The sequence below is a fragment of the Triticum dicoccoides genome, chromosome 7B (genome assembly GCF_002162155.2).
Source record: "Triticum dicoccoides isolate Atlit2015 ecotype Zavitan chromosome 7B, WEW_v2.0, whole genome shotgun sequence".
NCBI classification, from domain to species: domain Eukaryota; kingdom Viridiplantae; phylum Streptophyta; class Magnoliopsida; order Poales; family Poaceae; genus Triticum; species Triticum dicoccoides.
Genome location: NC_041393.1, coordinates 276976814 through 276987437, shown reverse-complemented (window position 1 = coordinate 276987437; position 10624 = coordinate 276976814). Strand labels below are relative to the sequence as shown.

General features: G+C 41.8%; 1 protein-coding gene across 2 annotated transcripts in view; it reads right to left on the bottom strand.

Moving 5' to 3' along the window:
- Window positions 1-3937: 3937 nt before the first annotated feature.
- Window positions 3938-10624, bottom strand: part of LOC119335643 (ubiquitin carboxyl-terminal hydrolase 19-like) — a 12392-nt gene continuing 5705 nt past the window's right edge. For both annotated transcript variants that reach the window (XM_037607750.1, XM_037607751.1), the window contains exons 4-11: window positions 10507-10592; window positions 10258-10420; window positions 7456-7576; window positions 7209-7366; window positions 6133-6217; window positions 5735-5947; window positions 4950-5011; window positions 3938-4842 (exon numbers count right to left, since the gene is read on the bottom strand). In XM_037607750.1, the coding sequence (XP_037463647.1) occupies window positions 4152-4842; window positions 4950-5011; window positions 5735-5947; window positions 6133-6217; window positions 7209-7366; window positions 7456-7576; window positions 10258-10420; window positions 10507-10592 (1579 nt within the window). In that variant the 3' untranslated portion in view covers window positions 3938-4151. The remainder of the gene's footprint in view (window positions 4843-4949; window positions 5012-5734; window positions 5948-6132; window positions 6218-7208; window positions 7367-7455; window positions 7577-10257; window positions 10421-10506; window positions 10593-10624) is intronic.

Here is a 10624-nt window from a genome sequence, read left to right as displayed (position 1 = left end):
GAGGGAGAGAGGAACGGACCGGGGGAGTGGGCTCTTTTTTTTAACACCCGGGGGAGGTGGGCGACCGGGTAACTGTTCCATCAATCTAAATTAAATTGACTAACGTTTCGCTCGGTCGATTGATCCGGGTGAAGAATATTATTCCTCACCCAGGGTCACTAATAGACTATATATATATATATACATATATATATATATACATATATATATATATATACATATATATATATATGTGTATATATATATATATGTATATATATATATATATAAACAAGTTGGTATTTATTGCATAAATGCCACCATATTAGGTGTTTTTGAGCTTATTTTCAGCTTGCACATTTTCGTTGGGTTGTTGAGGCCACCTAGATTCTGGTCAGAGGGGAGCTTACACATTAGAAGCTAATACTTTTTTATCAAAAGATAGTCGAGTTTTTACGTAGCATCAAGTGGCTGGGTTGCGATCTTCTTCACCATTTACTTTAGATATCTCTCAATTATAAAATTGGGTAAAGTTCTTTTGGAAGAAGTGAAGCAACATGACTATGTTGGCGGTCATTTATCTTTGTTGCCAACTATATCTCAATATATTCTTATGTGTTTTAAAGCAGGTTCCTAATATTGCTCCACCGTTAGCATGTGGGATGTATCATAATTAGCACGGACACATATACGTGCATGCACATGCACGAAGAATTAAACAATTTAGGCAATTTTATATTTGACACATAGGTTGTATGTTTGCAAGTTAAAAGATATAGTAAGGACAGTTCCATAATCGTACTCAATTTCCGATTCTGAATTGATAGATGGTGTTCTCTTACTTATATTAGGAAACCCCCTCCTTGGGTAGTGTTGTTGTTTGCATCATCAATATACACCCTGTTGTTACTTAATAGGGAGTAATTATATGTGCTTTTTTCAGGAGACTACCCATTTAGTTATTTCCTCGATTGATCTACCTTACTATTAATCACTTTTTTTATACTTCCATGCAAGAAATTGTAAGTTGTTTAGCATGTAACACAACTTGACCTTGTTTTACATTAACCTACTCACATTGGATATTGAGATTAAGAAAACTTTTCTTATTGCAAATCATATGGAATTCTTCAACCTCAAATATGAGCAAGTACACCTTAAGACACAATGCAATTGCAAACCAGAAGAAAGCAGAGCATGGTCCATGAAATGTTATAGTACTCCCTCCATTCTGCAATGAAAATGACAAGGACTTTCTACACCACCCAAAAAAATAGTAGTACAATTCATAAGACCTTGATATCTATGGTGAGTGCCACATACTTAGGGTTCTGGTTTTGTCTATTTATGTGTTTTGATTTGTATTTTTTGTTTGGTGTGCACATAAATGATGTGTTCTTGTATATGTAGACATGTTTTTGTATGCTATAAATCATGGATTGGTTGTACCATGATTGGGGGAACATGGTTTTTCTTCATTGTAATCTGAAATACTTCTGATTTCCAATATTTTGTTTTAGATTTGCTGGTACACACAACCCTGGTATGAACATGGAGAAATAGCCACTTATGGAAATAAGTAGCATGTCCTTCTAGGATCGATAAAATAAACATACATATTTCATGCCTATATATGTATGAGTGAAAATGACTATCATTCTATTAGAATAATGGATGGACGCGACAACGCTCGCCATCAATCATTTAGTACTAATCAAGATCAACCAACGCTATCTGTACGTATGCTTGGATGGGAGTCCCAAGTCAGCTGAGTGGTCCAGTTTGCAATATATTATAGCAACTCCAATACGCCGACCCATTTTGTCCACGTTTGGGTCATGGCGAACAGAAAAGTCGGTCCAACGCACCGACCCAAACGGACGCGCGTTCATTTTTTGTTTGTCTGCCGCTGCCCATTTGTCGGTGCCTCTGCTAGCAGCCGGTGCCAACACACCTCCCCCCAACGTCGTCACCTCGCCGCCGCCACCACCACTCGCCGCACGGGCATCGGAGCTTTCCGCCCCTACCTCCCATCCCATTTGGTTGTAAAACTATGCTTTATTTGGTTGTGAAACTATGCTATTTTTTTATATGTCTGCTTGTCAAATAATGCAAAATTTGTGCATATTTGTTGAAAAAGGACGCCCGGCCGGCCACGCCGACAAATATGGATCAGCACGTTGGACGTACTGCCGATCCAAATGTTAAACAGGTTGGACACCGAGCGGGCGCTCGAGCGGACGCCGAGTTGCTCTTACTAGTGTGCAGTGTCATCTTGGGTGCAATGACAAGCAATCAGCTTGAAACTTGCTAGTGTACGTGAGCGACTCCGCTTGCAACTACATTTGCACTACCTGGCTTTGTAAACGTACACATTTGCATGCATATAGCCACTTATCGGCTTTGTCGTGGCCGACTGCATGCAGGCCTGGGCCAACTGACCGTGCGTCGGGTGGCCCACCCACTAATCGGCTTAGCCGTGGCCGACTGGGCCTTATTGTCTTCCCCATGGCCGACAGAAGCCAATCGGCTTCGCACAAGCTGAAGCTGTATTATTTTTGAAAAGAATCAAAATGGTGTAATATTTCTCAAATTTACTAAAAAAATGTGTATTATTTTAAAAATAGCCTAGAAGAGGGCACCGGCTATCAAAAGTTGCAAGTTGTTGACCTTATCAATCCGGTCACCAATTTTTGGGATGATAATTTAGTAAGACAAACATTGTGGCCAGTTGATGCTTAAAGGATGCTAGTGATCCCCCTCTCTCTGCATAATATGACGGATTTCATTGCTTGGAATTACACAAAGAATGGGTGTTTCACGGTTCGGCCAGCTTACTTAGAGGAATGGAACAAACAACATGGGAGGAAATTGAACTACACAATGGTATGGGGAAAACAAATGTTAATCCTATTTGGAGAAAGGTTTGAAAATTATTTTGTCCAACAAAGGTGAAGATTTTTCATATGGCGTATACCTTGCACGGAACACTCCCATATCGTGTTACACTTGCTAATAGACATATGAAAATTTCTTCCATTTGCCCATCATGTTCGAATGGACCAGAAGATACAATACACGTGTTGTTTCTATGTCAGAAGGCGAAAGAAGTTTGGAGAAAGCTGGGATTGCATGAGGCCATCAGTAAAGCTTGTGTTATCGATCGTGCGGGAGAGGCAGTTCTTGAGTTTTTACTTCTTATGCCAGAGAAAGAGCTATCTACAGTAGGCACCCAGAATGCACATCAATTGATTGCTATAACAGCCTGGTATTTATTGTGGAATAAACAGTCGCTAGTTCATCAGGGAAAAGTCCCGATATGCTTACCAAACCTTGATGGGAGACTGTGCTATAGTGGCAAATTATGTTAAGCTCACTCCTCAAGGGCAACAATCAGAACAGGGGGATGGGTAAGACCTCCCAAGGGTTTTGTGAAATTGAATGTCGATGCTTCTTTTGATCAGGACATGCTTAGAGGTACAGCTGGGGCTGACATTAGAGATGACAAAGAAAAGTTCATTACTGGCGGGAACTGGGGGATGAATTGGTGTGCAGATGTCTTTAACAATAGAAGCGTTGACTCTAAGATGTAATCTCTTGTTGTTAGCACCGACGATATGGAAGTAGTTGACATAATGAAGAACGGAGGACATTCAGCGGAAGTGTCGACGACAGTTTTTGATGATTGCTATTTTATGGCGTGCGATTTTTCACGTATTAGTTTTGATTGTAATAGGGAAGCAAATAAAATTGCTAGATTAGCTAAATTTTCTGTGACTATAGATTGTTTTGAGGAACCTATGAATGATATTGCAACTTTTCTTATTAACAATGTAACTGTTATTTCCAAGGCGATGTTTTGTTTCAAAAAAAGGCTCAAAGAGTATTTCGTGGTGCAGATTTCAGGTGGCTAAATTTGCTGGCTAGCCGCCTACCACGGAGACCAGATTCATCCATCTGCCCGACTGAAGTCAGCAGATCAATTTAGCCAGTGTCATCACTCATCAGGTGTGCGCACTGTAATCTGAGAAACTGCTACAAAGACGATATCAAAGAACAAGAACTAAACTGCTTTGCATTTCTGGAAAACCGCTCTACGAATTGCCCATTTTCATATTTCCACTGCAACGAGGTAATGACAGAAGCTACATTATTCAACCCAACCCTCCACATCAATAAAATGTTTGGGCGGTCTTTTCTCTAGCCGATCTTCTCAACAAGACACTGCCCCTGGCTTCTCCAGGGTCATGCTCACTACCACCAAACTGCCTATGTTGTTCTGTTAACAAGTGGTGCTTACTTTGGTCAGTGTACGACAAGGGTGAGCTTTCACCACCCTCAAGCCAACCCCCTCTACTAACCTCAAACCTTTGCTCCACAGACCTCTCTTCATCCACCTCCTGGCCTGATGAGCTGGTGCCCAAGGCAGATCTCGACCGAGAATAGCTCATATAGCCGATTTCCTCATGTGCCCCTCTAGGGCCTCCCAGATACATTTGATCTGAGCTCCCAAAAAAGTACTGTTCATAGTCATCAGTGCTGGTTGAGTTCCTTGTGCTTTCGCTGCTATCTGTGCTCACTGTGCTGTGTGACCCAGCATCAGAGTTGCTGAACAACGATGAGCTCTCACTTGGGCTTGGTGATTCTGCCGCTGGATATGGTGCGTCCCCAAATTCATCAAATCTGCGGGTGAGGTTATCTGTAATGTGATCACTATGCAACTCACCACCTTGGTGTCTGTTCAAGGAACCCCGTTGCAATGGTGTCTGCTCCAAGTTTGGCTTATGCTTGGCCTTCTTCGCATATGATGGGTCGTTAACCATCATAGCATGTCGTACAGAGTTTGGCGCCCTTGGTGAACACCTGATATGGTTAATGGAGGATTCAGAATGTACTGGTAAGAAATCTGATGGGAAGGCGCATGAAATTCCTGGTATCTCTAAAAAAAGAAGAGGAATGGTGGTGTTCACCTTGCGTAGAGCAGCATATATGCACACTTCGACATTACATTTTCCAGAGATACAGGTTTGACCTGCGCACAGCAAAGACCAGCTATTCAGAATACAGGATCGCTATCTGATTACTCCGAAGCAACACCGATACCGGCGCAGTCACTGTTGAAGCCAAATAATTTGTTTTCACTATTGCATTACAAGAATATACACTACGATCACTAGGATAAGAGGTGTAATCTGATTGCTATTCCCATAAGGCAAAAAAAAGTACCAAATGGAACCTGGGTCTAGGCGCAGCCTAATTGAAAAAAAAGTTTAAAAATATAAAAAAGGTCAAACAATTCCAGTTCTTTTTTGTAATGGATATGGTATAATGTTATATTCACGTGTAAAGTTTCGCAAAGAGATGACTTCCGTGGTCTTCTGTGCGGAAAAAGGATAAACTTGGTTCTATATAAAAGTTACTATTCAAGTTTTTTGAAATTGCAATTTTGTGTTTTTTCTCCCATAAGTACCGAAGCCATTTCTTCGCGAAACTTCATACATGAGTAGAACACTCGACCAAGTTAGCCACAAAAAAGTTTCAGAATTGTTTGATTTTTTTATAATTTTTAAAATTAAAATGTTATATAAGGTGCGCCTAGAACTATGTCCCAAAAATCCGCACCGGCAGTCTCGTTTATTCAAAACAAACAGATACTATATATGGAAATAGGTTTACCAAAAAAATGATTTCAAAAATTGTTAACGTCCAGACAGGCATAACCCCGTCTTGATATGTCCAGAAAGAGCAAGTATACCTGACTGTCATCTATCTTGTACCACTTCCCATGTGTGTCCTTGACATAACATACGTAATGACCAGAAAAGGCAGCATTCATGACATCATGATGGACAACCATTCCATATAGGCTGTAAACAGGAGAATTGTCATCAGTTGAGTTCATGTAGCAAGATAAGTTCAGGGTCTCTGGGAATCTGATGGCTTTGCTGATCTTCCCAAACTTGCCAGACTGTACAAATAAGAAGGGGGGGGGGGACAAAATTAGAGGAACTCAATTTGCAAGACTTGATCAAAACTAAAACAATTGAACTCCAGAAAAAGGCCAAATACAACGATTCAAATGTCAACACAAAAGAGAGCTATGCAAGTGTGTTTGGCGTCTAGCCCTCAATAAGATGGTATTTTATATGGTACCTGGTATCTTTTCAATGCAATAGTCAGGACATTTGGGGCTTCCGATATTGTCAACTTCTTCTTAGCACGCTCATAGGAATTGCATCTGACATACAGGTTCAAGTTAAGAGTAATAGCATTAGGAGAAAAGAAAGCAAGACTAAAGAGAAGCAGCAATTTCAATCCTTGCATAATTCATTATATAGTATAATGAATTGAATAAAATAAGCTACAACATCTGACTTCTAGAAACATTGAAGTGAACAATGTTTCCAATCAGAGTTATACAACCTACCTTATTATTTCAGCCGGCCCTAAAGGAAGTTGGTATATTGTCAACACTAAGGTATAAGAAGGTAACATGCTAATTTCTTAAGTACTGATCCTCCAATTGCAATATTGTATAATTCTCAAATCAGCAACTAGCAGTAGAAGGCAACAGCAAGAAGGAAAAAGATTCTCTCGAAAATTTACAATATTTCATACTGTCATATTTACATGCTTCGTTTGAAGCTTTAAACATATCAACATATCTGGTTCATAACTCACAATCCAATCCATTGAGCAATTACCCACTCAAACTTTGAGTAAAACAACAGCCTGATACAATTCAGAGCACTCAAGCAGTCTACATTGAAAACCATCCAAATGTCATGGCCCCACACACCATCTTAGGTAGTCATAATAGAAGAAAACAACATAGCAAAAGGCATAAAATCACACGACCAACATTTTCCACAGGAGAAATCCATATCATGTTTATAGTACAAATAAAAACTGGTATTGTCATGCCATTTTGTTATCTTGCAATGTACAGCTTTTTTTTCCTACTCTTGGCTAGCACTCTCAAACTTTAAAATATACCTACCATTTATTTTATTTCCCTTTCAATTATGTTTCTGTTGTTCAAGTCTGCTGTGCGGTAATGATTCTATTTCTCCATAAAATTCCTGATTAGATGATGTGGCAAAGTATTTCGACCCTCAATTCAACTCCCGGCTTGGTATAGTTTCAGTGATAGCTCAAGGACTCTGATCGGTGGATAAAAGGTCACAGGATGAACAGTACAGAAGGCTAAAGATCCGAAGTGGCATTACCTGCTGCACTGGTATCTATTATCTCCATCCAAGACTTCTGTAGATGTAAACCGCTGAAGTGCTTCCTCGAGTGAACTGATGTCACCATCTATTTCAACAGTAAGATCTAACATACGGTCGTATTGCTCAGAACTAATATGACACCTTGTGCATTTTATCTATGAAAGAAACAGAGTAAAATAATCAATAAGACACAGGGTGTTCTCAGGTAACTGAATATACAAAAATAATAAAATCTAAGCTGAACCTTAGATCTCAGATAGCCCCCAAATATTAGTTGTACAAGTGTGGTTTCTTCTGCTAAACAATGAGCGCCACCTTTTCTGGCTTCCTTGATGCATACAGATTGCATAGCATCAATTGAGTGCCTGTAAACATGTCAGTTAATGTGGTGCCATTAAGAAAAACTCTTGGAGAAAGGAGTTGCCAAAAGTAATTAACTACTCCCTCCGTCCCATAATGTAAGACGTTTTTTTACTCTAGTGTAGTGTCAAAAAACGTCTTACATTATGGGACGGAGGGAGTATTTTACTTTCGACAAGGTCATTCCCCAAAACTAAACATACTGAAAAAGCCATTGTTAGGTAACTGTCCTATCAGGTTTTCTACTTGACACAAAGAATATTTCATTGATAAGAATGTCAACCAGCACCTGGTTTGAACAATGAATTCCAAACAACTATACAAAGTGTTGACTTCAACTAACCTTCGGTTTAACAGGAAAAGATAAATTAATTGAAAATTTTAGTAGCGCAGTTGAACAAAGATTGCCAAACTAATCTAGTATGCCACACTGTTGCCTCACAAACTGAGCCCTAAAAGGACGTCGACATAATCTATAGTTGAACCGGTTTGGGCCTGGCCCATCACCACTTAGACACAGAAACGAGCTGCTGGTACACCTCTCCTCATTCAACATGGTATCAGACGCCAGCAACGCCTAGGCCTGACAGCCCTAGGCAGCGGCGGGGTTCATCTCAGCGGTAGAGACTCGTCTCGCGGCTGTGCGGCGACTGGCGGGGATCTCCGCAAGCAGCTGCATGCGAGCGCGGAAGATGCGGAGGTGGCGCGCGAGCTGCGTGGCGGGGCTGCGCGGGAGACGTGGCGATGGCACGGCTTGGTCAGAGAAAGACAGAGGTCGTACTGCTATGTACTGCTGCTACTGGAGACTTGTGCGCTGCTTGGGGAGGGAGGAGGCTGGAACTGCTGAGGGCTGAATTGCTGCTGCTTCTGCTGGAAGTGATAGCTGCTGCACACAGCTACTCGCCAGGGGGAGAGAAGGGGGACGTTGTTACTGTGTGCAGCTAGTCGGGAAGATGAGTAATCCGAAAGGCCTTGCTGAGGCTATCGAGAAGCTCACACTGTTCCTCACTTCCAAGGAGGGGGGCTTGAATTTTAGGGACATCGTTCCTCGACAGGAAGTGGTTCGGAAGATCGAGCTGTTGCCCACTGACATCAAGCTAGAGAGGGTTACTAATTATCTGAACTGGTCTCGAAGGGCAATGTTGGCTGTGGAGCAAGGAGTTGGATGGAAACTTGTTGGGTACTATTGAAGAACCAAGCGGTGAGGCTAGTCCGGAGGGAAAGAAGTGAAAGGTCGTCAACTCTCTGCTTATTGGGTGGCTGTTGAACTCGGTAGTACCCCCTATTGGACACTCCATGGATGGGCTATCAACAGGCTGCTGAGATATGGAAGATTTTGTCCACCCAGTACTGCTGAGATATGGAAGATTTTGCCCACCCAGTACTCCGACAAGGGCAATGTCATCCTCATATCTCAAACTGATGGGAAGATTCGTCGTCTACGTCAATGTGACATGGCAGTGATGGCATATGTGGCAGAGATACAGGCATTGTAGGCAGACCAGGATAATTGTGATCCTCTGGAACTATGCAGCCAAGCATCGAGTCAGGGCACAAGTGAATGGCATGCAGGCATGTGCTGCAACTTTTGGAGGGGCTCAAAGGTTGCTTTGATGGCAGGAAGGCCTACCTGTTGCATCAAACTTCCCTGCCTATTATTGATGGGGCTATTGCAGCAATGGCCCAAGAGGAGGTGCGGCTATCTCTTGAGTTGTGCTGGCCTCGACGTTTACCGTCACTGAGCGCAGGGAGTGGAAAGAGAGCAGGGACTGTTTTACCTGTGGGGAGAAAGGCCACCTGAAGTTCAACCGTCCAAATCGTGGCAGAGGCAGGGGAAATAGCAGATGGGGAAGTGGGAGGACTGCGAGAGGCAGAAGTGGGTATTCAGGATACTCAGGTGGTCAGAGGGCACACATGGCAGTTCAAGGGGACAATGGGACGTCAAAGGGCAGAGAAGTAGATGATGCTGCCTATGGAGACTTTGCTCACTGAGCCTCTACTGATTAAGGTAATCCTGAAAATGAATCTCTTGCTACTGATGAGAATGATCCAGATGATAGAAGATCAACTTCAGGCTATTGTGTGTTTGTGGGAAGAAATTTGGTGTCATGGAGAAGCAAGAAACAAACAGTTGTGTCAGCGCTGGGCAGCTAATTGCATATTGCTTGATAAAGGGACTGGGAACAAAGGACTGTAACTTGCATGTGACAACACAGAGTTGATAGATATCTACCACCCATCTTGAGGAGTGAGTGTTGAACCGGTATGGGCCTGGCCCATCACCACTTAGGCCCATAAGGCGCAGCTTGTGTAAGTGAATAGAAGATGAGGGTTGGTCAATGTCTGGAGTAGAGCATCGCCACAACCTACGACACGCAGAGACGAGATGCTGGTACACCTCTCCTCATTCAACTTCTGTGATTGCAAAATAGCTCATCCACCATTAGTAAAGTGTCACGCAGAGCATGTCAGTAAATTTACCATCCACTAACACGTCATAATTGGTCATTTGAAGTATAACATTGGCAGATTCAACTTAAGAACCAAATTATTGTGGAAACCTTATATTGAAAAACTTGACACATAAATATTCATAGCTTCTCTGTAAACTCCAGCTTAAGTTTCTGAAAGTGTCAACTGTAAATAATCAACATAGATGAAAAAAATGTAATGATCGCTTTCTTACCGAAGGAATTCGTGAGCATCTTCTTGTTTACCAGGACCAAAGCTACTTCCAATCTCGTGCAAATGGGACAGTATCCCAGTTGGTGATAAAGCAGTCTTGCCCTGCTTGCCCTCCACAATAAGTCTTTCAAATTCACACATGAAACACCATGCCTTTTTGGAACCTAGAAAACACAAGATACTATGCAGTTACTCAAACAAGTGCAATATGGAGAAAAAGAATGGCATAAGAAACTTAGTAGGCACTTACAATTTTTCGAATGAAGCCCTCCCAGAAGATACGTTGTAAGTGGTCGAGTAAACATCAAGCACTGAAGAACAACATTTGCATAGCAGCTGCAAGAGAAAAATAAGAAGAAAAACATGTT